Genomic DNA, 26,884 nt, shown 5'->3' on the forward strand with positions numbered 1-26,884 from the left:
TCTGGTTTGAATCCATTTGCTACCTTGCAAGCTGATTATCAGCAAGACTTCGAGGTTCGTTTACGGGCCACATTGATGGTCCTAACGATCATAAAAACTCAACACTTAAATGACAAAAGTTTTATTGCTGACAAAGGAATCAAGTACAAATACAGGTATCCGTATACGGAATATATAGTTACAGGATCATGATGATAGAAACCTTCTTTTTTGTATTTTCCCCATCGACGGTTTTGGCCAGATTCTGACATTGAATCTTGGAATTTTGACGATTCCCTGTCGTCAACTACTTAAGTAGGCATGATATAACGTTAGCTTTGATGATCCCTTCTAGGATGCAATACCGTCAATAACTACTAGTCGGCGCAATCAATACTACCGGAAGTCCCTGACATGCTAGTAAAGAGTACATAGGAAAACATTATGTTTAGTGACTCCTATGAATCATGTCAACTATTTACCATTTTTTCGTGATAATAATTACACTTCTACTAAATCGCAAGCCTTTCAGTATCTGCTATTAAGTACCAATTATTTTTAGTGAGTGATTGATTATGATCGTTAATTAGTATATCATGAGCCAATTGCACATGTTAATGTTAACAGTCCTCCGTCATGCCTTTGTATTTAAATATTTGGGCTGATGCCAGTACAATATATAGCCAATCACGCATCCTACATTAGACAGCGATACCCTTGACCAAGATAACGTTATATATCCATGGAGCCAAATGTATAAGCAGTGACTCACCAACATGGTGGGGAGGGGGGCATGTTTCTGCTAAATACTCTTCAAAATAAAACGCCAAGACTCACCCATTTTTCCTAATACTCCGACTAGTATCACTTATATTAGATTCTTGCAAGTATGTCCTCTTGCCAGTCACAACGACGATCTAACCTGTTGTTCAATAGGATAGGCTTCTATGTGAACCTTTGCGGTAAAGCCGCATATACATTGCACATGTAGGTCACATGAGGTCACATTTGCATGGGGTCAGATGCAAATTAACCGGACGGACTGGTTCATCGCAGTTGTTGGAAATCCTTAAAATTGCCAAATGTGACATGTTATAAAATATATAAATCTAATAAGTATGCAAATCTATACAGGACTATTTAAAAAAAAAGCAAACAAAAGGCGCATATTGTGTGGATTAAATTCTCTTTATTTTGTTTTTCATAGCACTGATTTAAGCAAGTTATTTCTATTACTCTGAGACAGAGTATCAGAGTATAATTAGAAATTATAATGTGTACGATTTAATGCTAAAATGACCCTTCTTGGCAAAGTCACGCGAGAGAATACAGATCTCGTGTAATCTCACGAGAGTACGCGAAATCTCGTGAGACTTAGACGAATCGCCAGACTTTGATGGACTGGATCTGCATGGCGACGTCATCGCCGTTCCAGGTGGGGTACCACTGGTTCTTGGCGTTCCAGAAGTCCCTCATGGCGCCCTCACGGGAGTTGTTGTTGCTCCAGGGTTTCGGGTACGGCTGGTTGGTGGCGTCGTCAGGGAAGTAGTAGTTGGTGCCGCCGACAGCAACGTTGAAGATCAGATAGAACTAGAGAGCAAAATGTAAATGGACATATCGATGAATGCAGGACATCCAGGTAATAACGTATGGTATTGTGCAAAGTATTTATATAAACTAAAAAAAAAGTATCTAAAGTGAGATGTTTTGCAACTTATTGTAATAAGCTCTTCGAATGCGCAGGTCAAAGGTAAAGGCCCCTGTGACATAAACAAAGCCGCTCTTTTTTTATCATGTAAACCAACTGCCGGAGGCCATGAATATGTGGATATGCTTGAAGCATGGTCGAAACAAGATCAGTTAATAGGCATGCGTAGTTGGGTTGTACAAAGGCTAAATCTGGCAAAAGTTTTTCAAGGTCTAAAGGACTAGTCTCTACTAGACTCCGGGTCGCTGGAAATCCGTAGAAATGGAACAGATAGAGGATTAAGCCGGTCAGAGGACTATAGCCGGCTAGGAAACAGCTTACTCCTCTAGCTATTTATTCCATTTCTACGGTTTTCCAGTCACCCGGAGTCTGGTAGAGACTATATAGAACGCGATAGAAGTGTGGTATGCAGACGTTACTGCACGGCAGGCATCCAAATTGATATTCCATCCAGTCATTCCTAAGGTATGCTGATCACAAATATCCGGCGTTGCAACACAAAAAGTACAGACTAAAAGCCAAACAAGCATATAAAATACATTATGACTCCATATATCGTGGAGGAAGATATGTACCTCTCGGTCGAATGGCGTCATCTTGCCGCCTCCAGCCCACGGGTTCTCGTACGCCGGCAGACCGAAGTTGCCCATGTCCCAGAAGTTGGTGGGAGGAGAGACCAGCAACACCTCTTGATCATCAACCTCAACCCTAAGAACATCATTATTCAGTTTACAATTTAGACATATGTAGAAGTGATGTGAATTTGGGAAACTTTTGTTTTAACCCGTGCCTCATTTCCGGGTATCCCTACACCTTGAATGTAAAGTAATTCCCTGACCTAGATTGACTTCTGAGGCGCTGTGTAAGCTAAGTTGCAACACCACGCACCGTGGATGATTAAAAAAAAATGTAGAATTTTCTTCAAAATTGGCTCCATTACTCGCAAGGTTTTCCTCTTTCTGCAAACAGAAGTCGTGTTTGTCTGAATTTTTTTTCCATGGGACTTATCCAAAGCAGCTCTAAAATGAGCAAATATGTGTCGTGCATTGCTTAAAAAAACATCGAAAAAAAGTAGTGCTAATGTCATAGACTATTATCACGTTTAAAACATGTGGAAGAACAAAAATGAAGAGTCTATTGTTCGGCACACCATATTCTGTGTGTTCAGTCATTTGTCCAACCTTCCTGACCACTTAGATTTCATGATGAAGGCAACTTTTTCGTCAAATTTTTATTCGCACGCTCGCATCAGATTTTGGGTTCCCAGAGGATGTCATCTGTATAATCAAAACAACTTGTCCTTATGACAAAAAAATGCTATTGAATGTTCTTACTTGAGATAGGTGTCGGTCCAAGTCAGCACCCACTTGTGGAAGTCAGTCCCATAAGTACCGGAGCTGGTGTGCCTGTCAAAGCGAATGCATCCCGTATGATTATTATGGCTTTGTGGCGAAACGACTTACTTTGTGGAGAATCAACTTTAGGCTGGCGAACTGACATTGTGGCGAAACGATCTGTAACCAATTATGACATTGAGTAAAGCTTTTTCCAAGTCAATGACAAACACATACTCAATGAAAATGTTTTCTAAAGCACAACAAGAACGAGATGATAGCGTATATAGCACTTATTTTTTCACAATTGAACTCGTTCACAATACCGAGTACGCTTGCGTGCTATCGGGAGTTGTGGGTGATATGTCAAAGGTTAAAGCCCCCGAGAAATAAGCAAAGCACACAAGGATCTTGTTATGACAGTCAAGACAATAGTGGGCACGAGAACTGTTTACAGATCTGAGGCCTTCAGCTTTGACTTTTTACCCACAAGTCCTGTTGCCCCGCATGCGTACTCGGAAATGTGGGTGACCTTATATATAGCAACCCACTGGCAGGGCAGTCTCTACTTTAGCCATTCACAACCAAATCAGTGAATGGCGATAGATAATATTATAGTTTTTTTGAAGTTATACTAATTAGCTTCATGTAAACTGTCTCGCAAATATATAGAGGTTAATACTTCGATGCGGTTGTCTGCTGGAAGCCATTGTATGGCCATCTTGGTCCCCAGTGCAGGGTTGACCCCATATCGTCAACTCCGATGGATCCACCCCAGGATCCGTACAGGTTCCGGTTTCCTGTGTGAAGAAAACACGCACAACACGATTGTTTTGTAGTCTGAATAGTCTCCAAGCAGATTTACCAGTGGCATAAGATACAATGTAGTATCAAAGCTCGCCAAGGGATATAGCTTGCCATAGGGAGTCAAACACACTCCTAGGCCGGCTTCACTCTTCTGGCAGTTTTTGATACTATCTTATGCTACTGTAGGGTCTACATGGAGATTATAGTCTGACGAAATCGAGCTTCTAGCAGCTCTTCGACTGGTCAGTTCCCTAGACGTTTGATGGCTAATGTCTCTGAGTAAGAACATCATAATCCTGTTGATTTATGCGTATATGTATATGTGTTAACATTGGCCAATTAGCGGACTGAATAAAAATGGCTTTTACCATGGTAATGAATGGTTGCCATAATGAAAGAGAACCATTGGCTCTTATTAGATGGTTGTTCATGGCAAATGTTATCTGCATTCTGTTATCTGTCACGCAAATCCACACAATAGACGAGACAAGAACAACTTAGGTACTGTCACCTTTGAATGATTAACCACAATCCCTGTTGCTGCATATGTGTAACCAGAACTGTGAGTGTACCTAATAATATCTAACTTACCCCTGGATTCCATGATGTCGATTTCACCGGATGCTGGCCAACCACCGTATACGTTATCTCTTGGAAGCAGCCAGATTGCTAAACGAATGAGGAGGCAAATGAAAAAATAGTAAGCAATCAAATTCTATCGAACCCTTAAATCTCCTTGATTCTATTGAGTCGGTGAGCACTCCTTGCGTCATCACATGTCACGTGGCGCTATGTCGGGGAAGGTCTCGGAACAACGTCTCATTAAAAGTAAAAATGTGTTTTTGTAGTCCTATGTAGACCTATACTTTGTCACAATTGGGAAAAGGTGCCCTGTCCGGCAGTTCACGGGCTCCACGCGGCCCCATGGGTCACCCTAAGGCTAGTTTTGGGCACGACCGGCCCCCGGGTTGATTTTAAGTCGGAGTTATAATCAACCAGGGACCCGGTGACAATTTGACGTCATGACCAACCCATAAGCACACATGCACAGAGGGCCGGGGTACCCCAGTGGTATCCGGCATTCCACCGGGACAAATTTGAGGCTTCAGGTTCCGACCGGGCATCAGTGCAAATGTGCACAAGTACAAGTGAAGGCTATCATTATCTGTCAATATATGCAGCATAGTAGATAAAATGAAAAGTCTCACCGGGCCAAATCCAGTCTCCAGTCGGCAACTTAGCCCAGACCTCGACCTTTCCGTACTTGAAGGCGAAACTCTCCACAGTGGTGACCCTGGCGGACTGGATGGGTGGGAGGGGGGCGTTGTTGGAACCCTGTAGGAAACATGCCCGGCCCTGGGGGAAGTCCGAGGTGCAGTCACCGTACGCTGCAAAGGATTATGATCAAACCCGTGAATGAACCCAGTATACGTCGATGAAGATTAGACATCCATGTATTAGATACAGTCGTATGGTCGCAATATGCAGTGTTTCTGTATCTACGGGACCGGAAATCGTGTGGCCCTGGCCGCGTTGTACAGGTGCCCTCTATAGACTATTTCTTAATGCTTAGGTCAATGGCAAGATTTTTAGGGATCGACAAAAAGTGAGCGCAATGGCCAAATGATCGCTATGCAACGGTGGCCGCTTATGTATGTTTGACTGCACGCCAAAAAACAGTTAATCAAACCACTGGATTTCACTGAGGAATAACAACGGATGTTGTTTGAAACGTATGACCGTTTCCAAAATCATATCCAGTTGCTTGAGTAATTGCATTTTGGCGAATCTCAGTATAGTTGTTGGGCAAAGATTTACGTTTAGGACGGCATTTGTGACGCTACTGTAGCGCCCATATGATTATTGTGACAAAAAGTCACCGAAACGCCGGCTGTTGTATAGCTCACTGGCTGTCAATATATTTTTCAAACCGTTTACAATGTCTACAATTACCACACAAAACATGGCTTTTACTATATATTAGGGACCAGGTATTGAAAAAAAAGCTCTCTTCCTTTTCTTATGGTGCCTCTTCTTGTTAAATCTGATGCTGTAATCAAATCTTATTACTTCTTCGTATAATATATGGAACAGGAAGTGACGTACTTTGTCCGTAAACGGAAGTGACACCATTTCCGCCACATTCCTTCCCGCTATCGCCCGGGCAGGATATGTGACACCCGTGGCCGGCACCAAACCTATGAGATGAGATGCGAAGATAAATAAGTAGATGATAATATGCCATCTGGCTCGCCCCTGAGGCGTCGCCAAAAACTCTTGGAAACATCACAGCATGCAGGAACAAGGTTGCTTCCGCCATGGAGTTCAAACAAGGGGGTGTGGCTACTAAGGCTGATGGGAAGGATTAGGCGTGCCTCACCAAAATGGCGCCCGCCAGAACTTGGAGCAATGACGTGCTGAAGAACCCCGGGGACTGTGCGTTTATTCAGCCGTGTGCCGACACATGGAAGGTGCGTATGTACAGGGGATAAAACAGTGTTTCATTCGGTATGCTATATGTACTGTGTTAAGTGCCGATCGCTCTTCTTTCACGTGTTGTATCTTTAGGTTATAGCTATATACTACATTTTTTACCATTTCGAAAGTCCTAAATGGTTACGGTAATATATAGCTGTCTTTGAATATAATCCTTTGTCAGAACTCAATAGACTCTACTTACACAGAAAATTTGAAGTCAATCGGCCAAGGCGATCTTGAGAAAATGATTTTTGAAGTTGACATCATGTGTAGTTGCCCCCCTCCCCACTATTCAGAAGTGTGATAACTTTGCATGTCACAGGGATGTGATCATCTAATGTAAACCTTACAAAGGTAGTTTGTATCATTAGTAGATATATTTGTGCAGCATATGACGGAATATGAAGCAAATTTATGCTTTTGATGAAGAAATAAAAACACTGGAAGTTGACCTTCAATTGACCTTCTGTATGACTGACACCCAGCCACATTCAAAAATTCCCCGGAAATAAAACAAGAAATCTTTTTAAAAAAGCTGTGCCTTGCCGCGTATTTTATGTTATTTTGGTAAGTTAGACTAGATTCTACGCTTAAAAATCCCGAGTTCCACATGTCGCCCCCCCCCTCATTATCATAATTTATGTCAGATGAATTATTGGCACATTAAACAGGTTTTGTAAAACTTTTTGACCCACAATGAATATGCATTATTTTTTATTACAAACTAAGTTCCTTCTGATGCAATTTGTGATATATATTTATATAAACATGGTGAGTTAAAGCGTAGATTTATTACGCTGGACCACATACAGTAACATGCGTCTAGAAGAGCGTTTTAATACTCGCCTGGAATGTACCATTGTCTAACTAAGCCATGAAACTCGGCACGTTGATCACTTCATTGTGACAATGTGTTTTTGCCCGTATGTGGTTCGAAAGTCGGTCGAACTCTGGGCTTTGATGAGTTGATCTATTGGTTTGAAAGTCGGTTGAACTCTGGGCTTATTGAGTTGATCTAATGGTTTGCAAGTCGGTTGAACTCTGGGCTTTAATGAGTTGATCTAAAACTGCAGAATCTAGTTGCAGCATTGTGGTTTACTTCTGCCCCCCGCCCATTGCGTTGACTGGGCTGAGAGGGGCAGAGGTGGTTCATCCATTGTGGGGCGTTCGCCCTGTTTCGCATCTGCAAAATCTAGTTGCAGCATTGTAGTTTCTGCTGTCCCCCGCCCATTATATAGACTGGGCTGAGAGGGGGCAGAGGTCATCCATTGTAGGACGCTGCTCTGTTTTGCATTTCAAGGGTTGAGACAGACAGTGGTGTCCATTTTGTCTGAGTGGAAATTTCCACTTGGGCTTGCTCCTTGGCAAATTTAGCAATTTAGTTTGAGAACCAGTAGCGCCCGGAGAGGCTGCCTAGTTTATTGGTTCGTACTTGGTTGTTCTTTAAGCGTGTCAGTTTGGTTACACGCCTTCAGTTACGTTACGTTTTCAACCCTTGCTGCCCGTGGAGGCTGTCTGATTTACAGGTAGTGTTTTTCAGGGTCTCTGGCAGCTCTGTCTGCTCATATTTTGGTTCCTTTTTAGTTTTATTTGGTTCTAGTTAAAGCTGCATTATGAAGCGTCCTCTTTCAATAAAAGTTGCCGTGTACCGTGATCGGTTAACGTATGAACAAGTGTTTACTTTGCTGAGCGAGGTTTCGGCTCCCATGAGCAGCATTCAGGCTGTTCAGTCTCTGGGACCAAACTCATTCGACGTGTCATTTTCCTCGGTACACGAGCGTACATTGTATGCGGGGAAACTGTCTGGTTTAGACGCCGTGGATGTGTCATCTTACGCGGCGGCGGAGATAATTGTCACGGCCACAAGAATTCCGTATGAGCTCGATGACAACTATGTCAGGAACTGGTTAAATCAATACTGTGCCGTCATCACGTCCCGTATGGTAACATACCGGGACAGACCGACCATCAAAAATGGGAACCGGCAATACAAAGTAGTTTTAAAGCCGGGATGCAATATCCCATCAGCATGGAAAATGTATGACGGGAGGATGGTTTTCTTTAGGTATGTGGGGCAGCCCCGTACCTGCTTGAGATGCAACCAGGAAGGGCATGAGTCGGCAAATTGTGCAGTAACATTTTGCAACAAATGCCAGTCCATTGGGCATTTGGCCATGGATTGTACCAACGATGTTGTGTGCCTCAGTTGCAGGGCAGAGGGACATACGGCTCGCCGTTGTCCCCTGTCCTTCGCAAACAGGATTAAGATGGGAGCCAGTTGGGCTAAGAGCCAAGAGCTCCCGGCAGGTGTGAGTCAGGTCCGTGAACACCATGATGGAGGGGTTCCTCAGGCTGCAAATAAGCCTGATCGGTCGGAACTGGCCCATGTTTCTGACGCAGAGTCTGGTGTATCTGATCCTGTTTCGCCTCCAGGTCACCCTGGCAGTGTGGACCCGGGTACTTCTTCGGCTGTGAAGTCGGATGTTTCTTCTCCGGTCGCGGAGTCGGAGGCTTCTCCTCCGGTCGCGGTGGTTGAGCCGTCTGAGGACGTGCTGTCGGAGGCCGCTCCTTCGCTGACCAAGTTTTCTCCGGTCGCGGTGGTTGAGCCGTCTGAGGACTTGCTGTCGGGGGCCGCTCCTTCTCTGACCAAGTTTTCTCCGGTCGCGGTGGTTGAGCCGTCTGAGGACGTGCTGTCGGAGGCCGCTCCTTCTCTGGCCAAGCCTGGCCTTTCTTCCTCTTCTAGCGAGCAGGTACCCTCAACATCTGCTGCTCCGGTACCGGCCCCTCGCGCCCGGTCCCAGAGAAGGAGGCGTAAGGCGGCCAGTCCAATCCGACCTGTTACTCGTCGGTACATGTGTCAGGGTTGTGAGTTGGATTACACAATCACTCTGGAGGTGGTGTCTTGTCATCAGTGCAAGGCAGACATAACTCCAGAATCTGCTCTCCTTGCTTTCTGTGAGGGCCCAGTTTGTCAAAGCGATAATCGCCTCTTTCTTTGTCAGAGCTGCCATGATGGCAACTCTGATATTGCTGACAAAGATTCCAGGAAAAGGTGTAGGGGCGATTCCAGTGAGGGATCTGCCTCTGCAAAGACTTTGTCGAAAGGGAAAAAGATTCGTAAGGAGCCGGATTCCGACTCCAGTCTTGTTATCGAGGAGTTTCCCTCGGAGAGTCTTCGTTCTGTGGACGGTAACGAGTCTGACTCTACTGTTGGCTCCAGAAGCCTCATCATTGATGAGGATACTTCGGATGCCTCTCAGGCTCCAAGTCCCGATTTGGTAGCAAAGGCGAGAGCCATTGTCATCTCCTCTGACTTGTACAAGAATAAGGCTGTCTTTGTGTGCAACCAGTTTATTTCTCATGGTTGTGACGAACTCTTGCATAGTTTTAGGTCTTTGAAATCCCACCTTGCAAAGGCGCATGGCATCTCCGGGGACGTTGTGCCTTGTAAGGTTGGTAATTGTTCGAGGTTTTTTAAAACCACGATGTTATGTCTCAAGCACCTCTACAATGTCCACCCCCAATTTGTTAACCGAATTGGTGTGGAAGGAATTGATGATCTGTACCACTAATTCCTCACATTCCGATGTTGTTTGACATTCCTTCTCTATGTAGCCTCATGGTTCTTATTGCTACACTCAATGTCTGTGGGCTCCGTAGTCCGCAGAAGAGGAGGCAGGTTTTCGGCTTTTGCCGTCAACATAAATTTGACGTTGTTTGCCTCCAAGAGTGCCATGTTTCGTCAACATCTGAAGCGGTGCTCTGGGAGAAGGAATGGGGAGGCCAAGCGTTTTGGGCATTGGGCTCCTCCCAATCTAGAGGTGTGGGTATTTTACTCTCTCCATCTTTCAATTTTGATGTGGTTAAAAAGTCTTGTGACGATAGTGGGCGTGTTGTCTGTGTCGTCTTGTCCGATGGTGTGCGTAATTTCAAAGTTTGTAACATGTATGCTCCTAACATTTCTGCGGAGCGTACTGGATTTTTTAAAAATTTGTATAAGTTTCTGTCGGGGGCTGAGCCCCTTATTTTGTGCGGTGATTTTAACTGCGTTGAAGATGTTGATATTGATAAGAGGGGCGGGAACCCGGCTCATGGTAGTGGCGGTTCCACCATTTTAAAAGACATTTGCGCCGATTTTAATGTGCATGACTCTTGGAGACATGAGAATCCTTCTAAAAAGGTCTTCACTTGGAGACAGCCGACCAAAGGTATTGCCTGTCGGCTGGACCGATTTTATTCGTCTAAATGCCTCGTCGTTTCAAACTACTGTTTTTTACCCGCATATTTTACAGACCATGACTGTGTGTCCTTGTCAATTTTACCGGATGTGAAGAAGAAGCCTGGCTTGTGGAAATGTAATGTCTCGATTTTAAAAAGAGACAAAGTTTTAAATGATTTTAAACTCGCTTTTAACAATTGGAAGACTTTGAAACCAGGTTTTCCTTCTTTGCGAGCCTGGTGGGACGATGTAAAGGCTAGAACTCGCTCTCTCTTGATCAGAATTTCTTGTGAACTGGCTAGGGAGAGACGGGAGTCCATGTTTACCTTGAATAATGAACTTGTCGATCTCACCAACAAGATGAACGACGGGGCCTCCTCGGCGGACATCTTGCGTAGGTATGAATGTACTAAGTCTTCCTTGTCCGAGTTGTCCGCTGAGGAGGCTCGCGGTGCTTTTGTTCGGTCCAGGGTCAAGCAATTTGTCGAGGGGGAAAAATGTACCTCGTATTTTGTAAGCCAGGCCTCTTCCCGAAGTAGGCAGCGACGCATTTCTTCGGTCAGAGATTCTACTGGACGTGTTGTCCAAGATGACGAGGAGATTTTAGATGTTTTTAAGCTATTTTATGAAGACCTTTTTAGTGCTGAGCCTATTGATAAGTGTGAGGCGAATAACCTTTGTAACAATTTAGAAGGGTCTTTGGATCCTGATGAAGTCTCTTCATTAGAAGGTCCTCTTTCATTGGATGAGCTTTGGGCTGCATTGCGCAGTATGGAGAATAATAAGTCCCCTGGCAGTGACGGTCTCCCGAAGGAATTTTATGTCGCTTTCTGGGACGTCATTGCCGGGGATCTCCTCTCAGTTTTTGAGGAAGTTTTCTCTTCTGGCGAGCTCTCTCAGAGCCAGAGTTTTGGTGTTATTACTCTCCTTCCAAAAAAAGGGGACCCTCTGGACCCGAAGAACCGTCGCCCCATCTCTTTGTTAAATTGCGATTATAAGATTCTTGCAAAGGTCCTTAACAATAGGCTGAAGATGGTTGCCGCCTCGGTCATCAGTCCTGACCAGACATGCGGTATACCAGGCCGGTCGATACAATGTAACCTACTTTTGATGAGAGATATCGTTACATATGTTAATATGAATAACTTTGACTGTGCGATCATTTCTCTGGATCAGGCCAAGGCCTTTGATAGAGTGAATATTGATTTTCTTCACTTGACTCTTGCGAAGATGGGTTTTGGCCCGGTTTTTCGCAAATGGGTTGCTATATTGTACCACAACATTACCAGTGCTGTTTCCGTCAATGGGTCGCTATCATCTTCTTTTTCTCTCTCAAGAGGTGTTCGGCAGGGGTGCCCTATGTCACCCCTGCTGTACGCAATTTCTTTGGAGCCATTTGCCGCTACAGTAAGGGCCGACGCTGCGATTCACGGCCTCAGGTTGCCTGGTGGCCGTGAAGTTAAGATCTCGCAGTATGCGGACGATAACTCGGCTATTGTTACAACCGATGAGTCGATCCGCCGGCTCTTTGCTGTTATTGACATGTATAACAGAGGTTCCGGGTCTCTTTTAAATCTTGACAAATGTATGGGTCTCTGGCTAGGTAGTTGGAGGAAAAGACTCGATTGTCCGAAGAATTTTAAATGGACATCTGTATCCATACGTTTATTGGGAGGTACTTTTGGAAGTGTTAATATGCCTTTAGTCAACTGGAGGGAGAGGCAAGCTAAGTTTGAAGCGGTTCTGCGAAGGTGGGACAGCTTCTCTTTATCCTTCGCTGGCAAGGTTGTCGTCGTTAATAACCTTGCTTTATCTACTTTGTGGTATATTGCTCCTGTATTTTCTCCTCCCGAGTCAGTCGTCAAGGACATTACGAGAGCCGTCTTTAAGTTTTTCTGGAGTTCTCGTGCAGAAATGGTCTCTAGACAGACAGTTATGCTACCTTTGGACAAAGGTGGATGGGATCTCATTGATTTTGGAGTGAAGGCCAATTGTTTTTATTGTCGGCCGTTTACCAGTATTCTTGACCGGCCGGACCTTCCATGGGTCCAGTTGGCAAAATATTGGCTGGGTTTTTTTGCCCGTCGTTTTGAACCATCATCGTGGTCTAACAGTTCCCCCCACTCTCCTGAGGCTCCACCTCACTATTCTTTGATGCGGAAGCTCACCTTGGAATTTGTTAATGCTTCTGCTTCGAAGACTTGGGACAAGACATGCACCGTGCAGTCTTTGTACAAAGCTGCCATTTTAGCTCGTTCTCATACCCCTTCCGCTTGTTTTTTAGAGCGGGGTGTTGATTGGTCACTTGTTTTTTCAACGGTGCATAACACTCTCCTTGAGAATAACCTAAAGGAGCTTTCCTGGAAGGTCGCACATGGGGCTCTCAAAACCAACTACTTGACTTGTTCGATTTGGCACAGAACTCCTTCCCCTCTTTGTCCGAGGAGAAACTGTAGAGCTACGGAGACCGTTACCCATGCCATCTGGTCTTGTGGCGAGGTGCTCCTGACCTGGACTTGGGTCGAAGGATTCATTAGGCGATGGGTGGTCTCTAGTTTTCGTGTTTCTCGTGCGGTCGCTCTCTATGGTGTTATGTCGTCTACCCTGAAGAAGTGTAAGAGAGATGTCTGCACCTACATTTTGGCCGTCGCTCGGTCTAAGATTTGGTGGTCCAGGTGTCAGGCTCTCTTTGACAATAATTTCGTATCTCACATTGAGCTGGTGTCTCTAATCAAGGAGGCTCTTAGGTTTAAACTCAAGGTGGAGTTTGTTCGACTTGGTTCTGAAAGTTTCTTGGCTGAGTGGTGCCAATCTGTTAGATGGGCAAGTGTGCGGACGGGAGTTTTGGTTCTACGTTTTTAGAGTCCTTGTCGTAGTAGTCTTTGTTTGGTGCTACAGTCTGTCTTTGCTATTGGTGGATTGTCTGTTAGATGTTCAGTGTGTGTGGTCAGTCCTTCACTATGGTGTTCTCCTTCTACTCTCTAGTCCTCTTTATAATTTCCAGTTTGCTTTGATGTGTCGTTTCTTGGCAGAAGGGTGGGCGGGTGCAAGTCTGCCTCGGGTGGAATGGCACATCCTTTTTCTTTGTTTCCATTCATGAGTTGTTTCTTCTTATATTATGATGGTTTTCAGTTTGGTCTCTGTCTGTATTACTAAAACTGTTTGTATACCCAAAATAACAAAGGGCCTTTGGAAGGGGCTTTGGAAGGGCTGGGTTAAAAGGTCCGTCCATTGATCCATGGAAAAAAGCTGGCGTAAAGCCTTGCCTGGCGGCAAGGCAAAAAACTTGTTTGATTGCAAAAAAATAGCAAGAATCAATAGTACGTATATGTCTCCAACATATATTGGAATATCAAGTCCATCCATACTTTTGATGAAGAAAAATACTCATCCAAAGTTGACCTATATTTGACCTCTTCTGTCACTCTTACCCAGCCACATTCCAAAAATCCCCGGAAATACAAAAACTTGTCTGATTGCGAAAAAAATAGCAATAATCAATAGTACGTATATGCCTCCAACATATATTGGAATATCAAGTCCATCCATACTTCTGATGAAGAAAAATACTCATCCAAAGTTGACCTTCAATTGACCTCTTCTGTCATTCACACCCAGTCACTTTCAGAAAATAGACGGAAATACAAAAACTTCTCTGATTTCGAAAAAAATAGCAAGAATCAATAGTACGTATATGTCTCCAACATATGTTGGAATATCAAGTCAATCCATGGTTTTGATGAAAAAATATAGCCTTTGGAACTTGATGTAAATTTCAGCTGTTACGTTACTGACACCTAGGTCCATTCCAAAATTCCCCGGAAATATAAGATCATGTCTGATTTTCTGGAAACTAGTAAGAATCAATAGTACATATATTTCTCCAACATATATGGGAATATCAAGTCAATCCATGGTTTCGATGAAAAAATATAGCCTTTGGAACTTGAGGTGAATTTCAGCTGTTACATTACTGACACCTAGGTCCATTCCAAAATTGCCCGGAAATATAAGATCATGTCTGATTTTTCAAAAACTAGTAATAATCAATAGTACATATATCTTTCCAATATATGTAGGAATATGAAGTGAACCCATGCTTTTGATTAAGCAATATACTCATTGCAAGTTGACCCAAATTTTGGTTGTATTCTTGCTTACAGTGAGCCTTTTCAGAAATGCCCTGGACTCAGAAAAACATCTTTGATTTTTTTCAAAAACTAGTAATAGTCAACAGTAATTTTGTATGTCTGAAACTTATGAGAGAATATCAAGTGCATCCTTGCTTCTCACTAAGAAATATAGAGTTTGAAAGTACAAGTAAACATGCTGGCTGTATTAATTTGAAAGTGGTAACTTCAGTATTCCATGGCTGAGTGTTATATGCTACTTGATTGCCTCAAGCAATAGAAGTCATTACATTTAGAATTTCCCTTTTCTTCCTTATATTTGAGGTGATTGAGGAAATACGTGCTTTTGATCAAGAAATATAGACTTAAGTTAATTAATGTATTTTAGTTGGTCAACCAACATACATATGGAAGTCATCCTGAAAGGAAACAATATGACATTGTATACTAGTAGGTCATTAGTACTCGTATCTTCACTATAGTATGCAGAAAGACACTTACTCAGATAAATATCAACTCATTTTTTTTTAATGAAGAAAATTAGACTCTGATTCTTACTCACTGGGACAGTACATGAAACTTGAGCATATTTGTTATGTGCTGCATATTCACTTGAGTGCATAATAGCTTTACTTACAGATTGATTTTTTTGCTATAACAGTATAAGGCTAAAGGAGTAAAATATTGTTAAGCACTTAAGTAATTAATAACTTGCAGATTTCTGATTTTATAACAGCTGTCTGCATACCCTGCCCCCCTCCCCCTCACACATAGATTACATGTATCTGGCTATTCAAGTGACCCACACCGTATCAAAGTACTCTATCAGTAGAATTGAAGAGTATGATAGTTCAATGAATTCCTTGTTAACTTTCCACTGTGAAATGTTTTCTGTTTTTTTCAGATGGTGTCCGCTCAGCAGTGGAAATAAAATGAACACTGAAGACTTTTAGTTCTGACATATGATGATGTACCTTGAACTACCTTCCTAACAAAGGAGTTGAATGCAACCATAGGCATATTTATAGTTAATTGTATTTTGAGAATATCATGGTATTTTATACAGAGTTTTGGATTTTCAATGCAGTGATTTGTAAAGTTGTTTCATGTACAGTGAAGAAGAAGAAGAGTATACAGTGTATATGTCCTTATTACAAATTGTAAATGGGTAATGTTTGCAGTGGTTTTATGTTCATGTGTTTTTTTGCAGTGATAAACTAACTGAAGGCTTGAAGTGATAGCAAATATTTGGCCTTTGATAGTAAAACCCTGCATGGAAGTTTCAACCGCGAACTTAAAACCACTGCCAACACTCCATTTTCTCCCTTTCACAGTAGTACATGTTTTAAAATAATCCCTTATCAAGCTTTGTAATTGATGATTTCAGAACTTTTTAATTATGTTTAGCTTCCTTTTTAGAGTTGACTATGATAAATAACTGACTGCCTATATGCTTGAGGGAGAAGAAGGATTTATAATAATAGTACTAATGATAAGTATCAAAAGTTCTTGGAAATTATTGCCTGAGGGCTAATTACAAGTGAGAAAAATGACGAACAAACAATGGTAAACAGTACAGTAAGTGACCACTCTAGTCTAAAGTCTAACTCTAAGATGTTACTTATTCATAACCAATGCTATTCATTTATTCTTATATATAGTACAATGAAGCACTACTTTGCCAGTGTTTTGAAAGTTGTCAAATTGAAAGTCATTGATATTTTGTGTTTGTTGGTTTTAACAATGATATACTGAAACAGTAATGGTATCTTTGGCAATAGGAATTCTATTCATGAGCATTTCCTGTAATAGAATGCTGTTTCATTGAGTAAAACAATGTTGGGTTATGTGTGAAATATAGACCAACTTTACACGGTGTAGTGTAACATGGATAGAATGTATGAAATGAGCCTTCCCTACAGTATGTAGATATATTTTCCACATCAACAGCTGTTGGTACTTTGCTATGATAGTGCTTGTGTGAGCTTGTCACAGCTACATGTATGCCCAATAAGAAATAACCAGCTTTTGGCAATTTTTCCATGTGTTTTTCTTATTGCAGATTAAAAAGTGAACCAAAAGTCTGTATCTGATTTGCATCCTGTTTTGCACTGATTATGGTCATGCAACAGTAATAGAAATGCTTTGAAGATGCATGTTAATGTTGATACAGCCAAATTTTCCCAGCTAAAACAAACCTTAGCCAAATCCTACAGGCTAACCCTAACCTAGCAATAAAGGAATCCAATATTATATAAGGAACATTTGGCCTGTATTTCTGTTTGACTTTTATTTTTGTACATGAATTAATGTTCAACAATTGCAGCTGTGTCTTTTGTAGTTAAGTATAACAAATCCAAGTTGTTGATTACTTGATAATTTCTTGGAAATAACAATTTGACTTGGTGAGAAATATACATCAGCATCTTGCTGTCTGGTGCAGCATACTGTGTTGTCTTTAAATTCAAATAAAGTTAAATTTAAAGAGATATACTTTCACCAAAAAAGTTAACAAATACAAAGTTTTCTTCTGATAAATTCTGAAAAAAATTACTTTTCTTCTTCTCTGCTTTGAATTGTCCTTTGTATGGCAAAGCCCCTTGAAGATCTATGTCATCTGTGACTCCAAAATTAATGGTATTTCATTTTGTTGAAGGTTCATATTTCAAAGTTTTCCATAGCATAAAAGCTTCCAAACCTATTGGTATCGTTTAAAGTTTGTCTGACTTCGACTATATGGCGATCCTGCACCCCGAAGATCAGTAGATCTAGTTGGATATCATGTTTATCGCTAGTCAAGGACTCCCCGGTTTCAATATACCGCGCGTACCACTTCCGGGTACCCGTCATCCTTAGCGAAAACCATGAGTCGAGCCTCGTTTCCGTGAGCCGGTCTGTCGCCACACCCCCTTGATTGATTCCATGGTTTGGTATTATCTCATGCCATTGTAGGATCTGCTTGGAGATTAATGATTTTCAGTGACGAACTTTGCATGACACAACCTAAGGTCCTTAGGTTTGTCCATAGGCGGTCGGCCAAGGAATTGTCTTTGATTCGCCCGTACACCGCGTACCGTATCGCTGAGCATTGCCGGGGTTGGGGATTACCCGAAGGTCGGGGAAGTCGGCGAAGCCGACCAATCGGCGCAGGAGTTTTTCCACCCGAAGGTCGGCTAAGCCGACCAATCGGCGTAGCCGATTTAGAGCGCGGCGAAGCCGCGCGGCGAGCAAAGTTAGGGGAAAGGCGGCGCAAAGGATGACGGGAAATACTCGCACTAAGAAGATAGTAATCTTTGACGGGAGCATCTGAGGAGGCATTTCCGGATTGGCGGTACACGGCGGACTACCGTGGCAGACAGCGCGCGGCGGGGTTCCTGTTACTCAACAAAAAACACAAAATCTCCGACCTTCCGAAGCTGTTCCCACAGCGACATTCTGTCCCCTTCAGCCCGAAGTACTCGTAACCTCCGTTAGCGCAGTGCGTCACACATTTCCCAGGGTTCATGTCGCCAGCTGTCAGTAGACTGTTCGTCAGGTCCTGGTCTCCGCCGTCGTTGAAACATCCGACGTAGTTGTAACCGTCTGAAAAAGAAGTGCCGTGTTTAGAGCTACTTTCAAGTAGATACTGTAAGATTAAGTTCAACACTTCTTCCTACACATCTTTAATGCCAATGCGACATGTATCTTTATGTTTTTGCTCCGTTTCTTCTTCTTCTTCTCCTGTTCCAAGCAAATAAGCTTTAAGGTTGATGGCCCGAACCAGCCGCCTGTCAAAATGATTAAGTAGCAGGCAGATTGCTTGTTGTAATCTGATACATCACGTAGCATGTGGCAGGACAGAGCCAGGGAGCTGGTCATTATACATATGGATGTGTTTGAGTAAGAACAAACAGAGCAGTAGTTTTAAGACTATACCAAGCTAAAGTAAACATTAACCTTTCTAATAGAAATAATTATCATCATTTTTTTTTACAACTTACGCCAAAAGTCGATGTAACCAGAAGTCATGAAGTTCTCTCCGTAGTGTTCCGAAGCCAGGGTCTGACGTAAGAAGAGACGTGAACGTGAACATGATGATATCTAGCGTCCGCCATCTTGGTGGGTTAAAGAAGCAATTTTTTCTTTACCTCGTCGTACTTCCTTTTTATTATTTCTTAAAGCCCTTTTACCGTTTGCTATCTAAGAGCTAGCTTTAGTAAAAGATGAAGGAATGTTCCTCCCGCACCATAAGGTGCATAGGGCGGCGCCCATCTCCTTTCCTGTGGAGCCACACAACTTTGTGAAATCACTCCAGCAGGGGGATCCGTGGTTATAGTATCAAAGCTGGTAGTGCCGTGTGTTCAACTTTCATACTCTTTCTCAAATGCTCATTGTTTAGCAGAGAAAGTAGCATGTACCATTTTAATCCCCGACTCGCCCGGGTATAGAATACACGTTCTACATGTATTGAATACAAGGTGAATAATCTACTCTCCCCCTCGGCCATCTGGCCTAACAAAAATGTGGCAGGTATGAAGGTGTGTTGTGTGTAAACTTGCAAATACACACGAATCCTTTTTTTTTAAATAGTTGAACTGTAATTTCCAACACCAAAATTGGACTCACCCAAATTTTCGACTGCACAGCATCAGTCATTTTCAAGGAATGAACAATCCACTGCTGTCGTGACACGTTACGTTATGCAGATTGCTCATTCCTTGACAAAGACTGGTGCTGTGCAGTCGAATTAGGGTGAGTCCAATTTTGGTGTTGGAAATTACAGTTCAACTATTTCAAGAATGACTCCCACCAACACAGATGAACTTTCAAGTTAACACACGTATCCTTTTTGTATCCATAAATAATTGAATTGTTACCGGTTTGAGGTAGAGGTTTCCGTTCTGTACGTACAGGTTGTCAGGATGCCCCATGTAATACTGGAACTCCTCATTCTGCGAAGAGAACAAAAAACATGAAAACCAACACAAGCGTTCGAAGGCCGTGAAAGATTTTAAACAGAAATTTTAGATACATATTTTTTAAAAAGCTTATATGTTGTTTTATGATGTTGTTTCATCATTGTGGACTTCTTGCTAATGTACTTTCCCACGTATATACCAGCCTGCGGGACCAACTTTGGACCCGAGCCAAGTCAACTTTCCTATTCTGCCAGTCTCGATCTGGTTACACCATCTTCGTCCTCGCATCATGTCACTCTACAATATTCACTCTACATAATAACTACGGACATAAACCAAGACATACAAACGTACAGACCGAAAAAGTTTCATTCATATATAATTTCATTCATTCTGTGTGGACTCTTTAATGATATCGCTATTGCAAATTACGAATATTCAGATAGCATTGTGGTCGTATCTTAGAACATGCAACGAAACCATACCATACTCAACCACCCTTCAAGCTAATCCCGTTAAGTTCAAGGAAGAGGTATTACAACACCTGAGGAACGGCCGATAAAAAAGCAGCACTACGCCCTGGGTGGTTTGCCCCAACGCAAATTAGGGGTGTTGCCCAGTATCCTAACAAGAACAAGAACAAGAACGACAGATAAAGCAAGGAAACGTACCCCACCACCCCCTGCGGTGACCTCTGGCCTCCACTTGGTCGTGTCCAGGGTGTCGAAGGTGTCCTCAAACACCAGCTCCAAGTTGTCGCTTGTTCCGGTACCACCAGTACTTCCACCGACTACAAGACAAACACAGACAAACAGTTTTCAACATATAACACAATCTATTATCAAGATCTTCCTAGTTTGTTTCCTGGCTATGACTTTTGAGGGGCGCTTCATTGCTCACTGGTCGCTTCTAAGAGTGGTGAGAGGTATGCTTGAGGCAGCTATTATGTACTATGTCACTGCCCTGCTCTCAGAGGAATGTCCTGTTTTTGACTTGTCATAGTACCGAAGTCTAGTTTTTATATAATTGTATAGAAGTCTTTGAGTAACTCCTTCTTGATGTAATATGTATTACTACTTATAGTTTGTATATGACTGTGTAGAAATGTTCTTGTATCTTGATAATTTGTATCATTTGTAAATTGGATGTAATTCAGTACAGAAAGAGCTCTGACACTGCGAGATCACAATAAACACTATCTATCTATCAATCTAGACAATATTGCGTAACTTTATCTTCAGAATTTTATTTCAGGTGGATCTACAATAATGCACAACCGGTTTAAGAAGATTCATGAGTCCAACTGCGCAAGCACAACAAAGTAATACTATATTATGGGTTATATGTTAAAGAATGAAGGCACTGCGACACAAACAGATTAAATACGTCTAGTCAAATATTAATCATGGTCCAGGTAAAAACTGTTTAAGGTCGCAGAAGTTGGCAGAACTCAGTATTTATGGGCGACCCCCGTGGACAAAAGCAGGTCGGGTACAAAATAGTACGTCGCAGTTCTTGAAAAGCCACAGAAAAATTTCTGTGCACGTCAGCGAGTCGGAAACTGTGGTGGATAGTAGAGGAATACGTAAGTTTTGAGGCTGTATAGGTTGGGTTACGATGTTTGTTTGGCTGGGTAGAATTTCGCGCACGAATCCTGTTCTCGCTACTTCCGTGTGTCGGATGCAGCATGGTGACCTCCGCTGGGGGTCATTTCAAAGTGTTTTTTCTGGGAAAACGAGCAGGCAAACTTCATCTCATTTTCACATATTTTGTAGATTCTACCCTGAACTCCAACATATTCAATTCTTGTTAATTACTTTTGCACCCTGCTAAAAATTTTGAGGCGTCGAACCTCCTCACTTTGGGGTCCTTAACTATAGAAATCCCCATAGGCAAAAAACTGTGTTGTGCTACCTTAAAAGTTATAAGCCTTGACCTTTGAACTATTATCAAGCTACCTATTATCAAGATGCACATGCGCAGTTAGAACCATAATCCTCCATATTGTGCATTTACCTTTTACCTTTGAAATATCAGTACGAGCTCTATTTTCGGAACATAACCAGTGAAATAGTGAATAAGCTTCCTAGCAATTGCTTTTTTAGGAAACCACACCAAAATGTGTAGCTGTGTCCTAAAACGTCAAATTCTCTCATGACCTCAATGAAAGCGGCCTGCAGGCCGATTTGAGCTTTCATAAATAAATAAAGGTTCAAACAAACAAACATACAAACAAACAAACAAAAAAATTAAAAGAGGAGCCATTCTACCTTCGCTTCTTTCACCTTTTCACAAGCTATGGATGTACTCTTGTGATACTTGCTAAGTTTGTAGGCGTCAGGGAAAAAAAGATGAAGAAAAGTTTGAAATTAGAGGTCCTAGCGGGTTTCTGCGGTAATGCAGTGTTTGATATCTCGTGTTCTGGACATGCTACCGTCGTGAATATTGAGTTGTAGATAGATGTCGTTTGATGTCTGTTTCTTGGAATCAAAAGTATTAGATAAGTAACATCGACTACCATAATTCCACCAGGTGCCATAATACCGCCACCTCAAAAAACGTTATTATTGAGGTCTTCCCAAGATTGTCTTGAACACCGAATGTTAAATATCCTAAAAGTAATACAATTCAGATATTGAGGTGTTGAAGACAATCTTGAGAAGGTCTCTATAACAAACGTTTTTTGAGGTGGCGGTATAATGGCACCTGGTGGAATTATGCGAATGTATATGTTACATACCATCACCGATGTCCCAGACAGTGTTCCTGTAGTCCCCGCCACACTTGCCACCGGTTCCACCAGAACAGCCGTAGTAACAGTCAGACTCCGGGGCTCGGCCGTGCTTACCGTAGGTGTGGCCACAGAAGCACTGGAAAGGCAATCAAAAATGCAAAGACATGACGCTGGTTCACCTTTATCCGTGGAGTAGCCTATATCCGTTTTTAAACAGGGCATGCACGGATGTCAAGTGAACCGACAGTGTTTTCAAACTGCAATATTGAAAATATTACAAGAGAATCATTATCAAACATTTTGACAATGTCTTTTGTTAAAAAGAAATTTACTGCATGGGGAACTCGACCCACAAATGTCTGATCACAATTCACCCTTGTTTTTCTCGCCACTTCTGATTTAAAAAAAAACAAAACCGAATGCCTGGAAAGTAATGACTGCAATGATTTGAAATTTGGAGGATATTGATAAAAGGTTTCGAAAATTTGTGACTCGAAATTTGTGCTTATCATTTCTGGATGAGCACGAGAACTTATTGATCACCCTTCGTACAGGGGAGACGGTGCCATTAGAATTTTCCCCCAGTAATACATGCGTTCCAATGGAGAGTTGAGGAAAAAAATGCAATTATCTCAAGAATAAAAAGTTCAAGCCATACAAACTTACCCTCAAATGAGAGCCAACTATGTCCAGTCTCATGAAATTCATTTGCAAGAATTTCTATACGGCTAGTCTTTTGATACACCCCCCTAATTAGAGCCATTGGATTGGCCCGTTTGGCTCAAAACAGCTATCTGATGACGATACCACTATTTCAGGGGGGTGCGGAAACCCCCTCGATGGAGAAAGGTCATTTTTTACAACTAGTTCAACAAGTATAGGGTCTTTCCTACTGCAGACACTCCCAAAATGCCCAGATTTCACATATAATCCCACCAAGAAAGGCTTTCAATGGTTTAAAGCCTTGTTTTTATTTGAGCTCTCTAACCGGGCGCTCTAGGCGGATGTGCTAATGGTTACGTCACCCCTACATGTACCTCGATGGCGTACTGCAGTCCGATGTAGCTGTACCCCAGTGATGCGCAGTACTGACTGCAGGTGGTGTAACCGTTGGTGTAAGTCATGGTGGTCACATGGGGGAAGTCTCGGTCATCTGGGTTGTCGATGTAACAGCCAAGATAGGTCCCTACAAAACATACAAGCGTACGTCAGAAAGTCATAAGTGCTTTATTTTCAATAAACATGATGAAGAACTGATTTGGATGTATTTATGCGTCTATGCATTTTCTCTCTCTTTTCCTCTCTTACACACACACACACACGTACACACACACACACACACACACGTTCACACACACACACACACACACACACACACACACACGTTCACACACACGTACACACACACACACACACACACACACACGTTCACACACACACACACACGTACACACACACACACACACACGTTCACACACACACACACACACACACACAAACACACAATTTTAGCTCACTGGAAAGGTACGCTTCCACTGGTCGTGATAGAGAAGACAAAAGATATGTTACGTTATTATTTACAGGTTTATTGTACCAAGAAAACTGTCCTTCTTTTTTCCGACAATCACGTGTACAACGAACAGCTGACCTCGGTTTAACGTCCCGTCCTAATACCCCGTCACATGTAGCGAGCATCGATCGGACGACGAATCTGCGAGCTCTAAATTACGAGGAGGCATGACCCTGGCGGGAAGGGGGAACTCTGTCATTTCTTGGTCGGCATCAGGGTCATGCCTCCTCGTAATTTAGAGCTCGCAGACTCGTCGTCCGATCGATTTTCGCTACATGTGACGGGGGTATAAGGACTGCAACCCTTCCCGATTGAGTAAATGTCGGGTGAGCGACACAGCTGGAATCGAACTAACGGCTTGAAGTTCTCAGCTTTCAAACACGCACACATAGACATAGCTGCCTACGTATACCTACCTACCTAGAGTCCCTTGACCTCCAGGTCGTTGGGGGGACAAGGTACACATACACATATCTCTAAGACGATCAGAGGTGTATATTGACATGATTATTGACATCCTGTGGCTGAAGCTTTTCATAACAGTCTACGGTAAATAATAAAGCACCGGATACCTACTATGTTGACATGGCCTTTAGTACACATTATGTATATATTTTTGCAACCAACACAAAGATTTGGGGCGATGAAAGTACTTTCTATAGATGATATCGATGCTATACTCTCAGATGGTCCACGGCTTAAGAAAGGATGTCTTAAACACTTGTTGAATTGGAGGTATCTAAGATGATGAAATAGAACTATATATTCTAAATGTTATACAAAAGTTATTACGTTAAAGAGTTCTCTAGCTCAAAATATCGGACTCGCTAATTCTTGTATAATTTGCATGTCATTGTTATATAAGCATCCCAACTGTTAGTATTCCCATGGTATGACAAAGAACCAATATATCGATAACCTTAGCGACTTTATATACACAATGAATTGCAAAATATGCATATGAAAGATTAAGATCTAAGCAAATATTGCATAATTTATCTGGTTATACTGTTTATGTGCATTTTGAAATTCAATTTTGAGAAGCAAACAGTGCTTCGTCATAGTAAATGCATGGAGTGAATTGCAAAAAATATTTCGTCATTCAAAATATGAAAATTAGTCAAGATATTCGACAGTGCTTTGTCATAATGATGACATGCAATGAATTGCAAAAATATTACATCATTTAAAAGATGACAGTTAGTCAAGAAACTTGACAGTGCTTAGTCATAGTGATGACATGCAATGAATTGCCAAAAAATTACATCATGAGAAATATGACAGTCAAGACACTCGGCAGGGCTTAGTCATAGTGATGACATGCAATGAATTGAAAAAATATTTCATCATTTAAAATATGAAAGTTAGTCAAGATATTCGACAGTGTTTGGTCATAGTAAATACATGCAATGAATTGCAAAAATATTACATCATTCTAAAGATAACAGTCAAGACACTCGACAGTGCCTAGTCATAGTAATTACATGCAATAAGTTGCAAAATATTACATCGTTCGAAATATGACAGTTATTCAAGACACTCGGCAGTGCTTAGTCATAGTGATGACATGCAATGAAATGCAAAAATATTACAGGATTTGAAAAATGACACTCGATAGATTCTGAAAGCAGCCAGACGATACAGGTACTTTCCACTATCTTTTCTCAGTGACATAGGAAGGCATTTAGTGCAATTTATACTAGCTTCAGCATATTACAGAACATACGTTTACGGACTTGAAAAACCAAGTTTGTTGAGAGCCGCTATGCGAATTGTTAAACTAGTCCATTGACAATAAGTGAAGAAAATTGTGTATTCACACTTGTAAAACTTAAGAATTGTTATCGGTCGGGCCGACTACTATTTCTTCGCAGCCAGGGATTAGATTGCAGGGAGCTAACATGTTACAAAAGTAGGGTCAAAGATTCTGGACCGAGCTGCCATACGGTGCTACTCAGGTGACGTCATGATGCAATGTATCATAATGATCGGAAAATGTCGTATTCTAGTTATTACATTGGCACCAATAAGTAGCACACTAGAGTCTATTCCCAAAATCACCACATGTTTTTTCTTACCTTGGGCATCCCCAGCTGCCCATAGGGCTGCATGAAAAAGTAGAACTGCAAGCAACTCCATAATGCCTGCAAAAAATATTTGCACGATAAGGGAATCTTCAACATTCCACACACATTGCCAAGTTTTAAATTAATGTTTTGTATTTTAACAGCCTGGGTGTCTTCCACAGAACATAGACATAGTTTTTGAACAGTTTACGTGCACGTATATTACGTCGCTGATTCGTGATTTTTAACACGGCTTAATGTTCTCTATACAGGGAAAAGGGGGTTGCTGCACCCTAAAGCTCCCTCTTCCGGCATGTAAAACTTAGCTTGTGTTGAAAAATGCGTAGATACGCCCCCCCCCCAAATGATCCCAGCCGCTCCAGATGTTTGCGAACTTACCTCGCTTCATATGGTTACCGCAAACATACTAGCAACCTTCTGCACAATTGACTGATTGCAACTTGTCACCTCAATGGCATCTAATAATTTGCAATCTAATAAATTTCTTCCTCATGTTGACCATTATTTACTTTTTTTCAAGCCTTAGACAAGACTTACGTAAAGTGATAGGTCCATATTGAAACTAACCGATACCTTTATGCGTTATAAAGTACAACCAATAGTATTGCTGTAGTAAAGATATCATGATGTTCTGTTCTACAGAAAAGTATAAATGCCAAATGTGAAAATGCTGAAAATTTCCGCGGTGGTTTAAGTTAATGTTTGCGGTTTTGTGAAAATGGATGATGCGGTTCACCTTACCGCAAAATTGAATTCCTGCGAACGAACTTAAAGATATTTTTAGTATTGGTGTTGATTTCGTAAGATTTTCAAAACGAACATTTTAGATACGGTACGTAATTGTTTGTACTTACAATTTGTGACTGGGCGGCAATGACACAAGGGCAGACTTTCAACCTGACTCTGACTTTTATATTCAACAAACGGAAATACTGATGTA

The 26,884-nt window shown here is 41.9% G+C and overlaps 1 protein-coding gene and 1 long non-coding RNA gene across 2 annotated transcripts; one reads left to right on the forward strand and one right to left on the reverse strand.

The window, feature by feature from the left end:
* Positions 1 to 1,148: 1,148 nt before the first annotated feature.
* Positions 1,149 to 26,332, reverse strand: LOC118404986 (beta-1,3-glucan-binding protein-like). The gene is made up of 14 exons (XM_035804386.1): positions 26,323 to 26,332; positions 23,325 to 23,473; positions 22,294 to 22,423; positions 20,225 to 20,343; positions 19,512 to 19,586; positions 18,636 to 18,696; positions 18,063 to 18,237; positions 5,935 to 6,026; positions 5,037 to 5,216; positions 4,420 to 4,497; positions 3,704 to 3,821; positions 3,022 to 3,093; positions 2,263 to 2,395; positions 1,149 to 1,569 (listed from the first exon to the last, which is right to left on the reverse strand). Exons 1-14 carry the CDS (start codon positions 26,330 to 26,332, stop codon positions 1,354 to 1,356), a joined length of 1,608 nt encoding a protein of 535 aa, XP_035660279.1. The 3' UTR covers positions 1,149 to 1,353.
* LOC118404217 lies at positions 6,138 to 16,740 on the forward strand. The gene is made up of 2 exons (XR_004829766.1): positions 6,138 to 6,299; positions 15,560 to 16,740. It is a non-coding gene; the product is annotated as an uncharacterized LOC118404217 (long non-coding RNA).
* Positions 26,333 to 26,884: the final 552 nt, after the last annotated feature.

This window comes from Branchiostoma floridae, chromosome 17 (genome assembly GCF_000003815.2).
Source record: "Branchiostoma floridae strain S238N-H82 chromosome 17, Bfl_VNyyK, whole genome shotgun sequence".
Lineage (NCBI taxonomy): Eukaryota > Metazoa > Chordata > Leptocardii > Amphioxiformes > Branchiostomatidae > Branchiostoma > Branchiostoma floridae.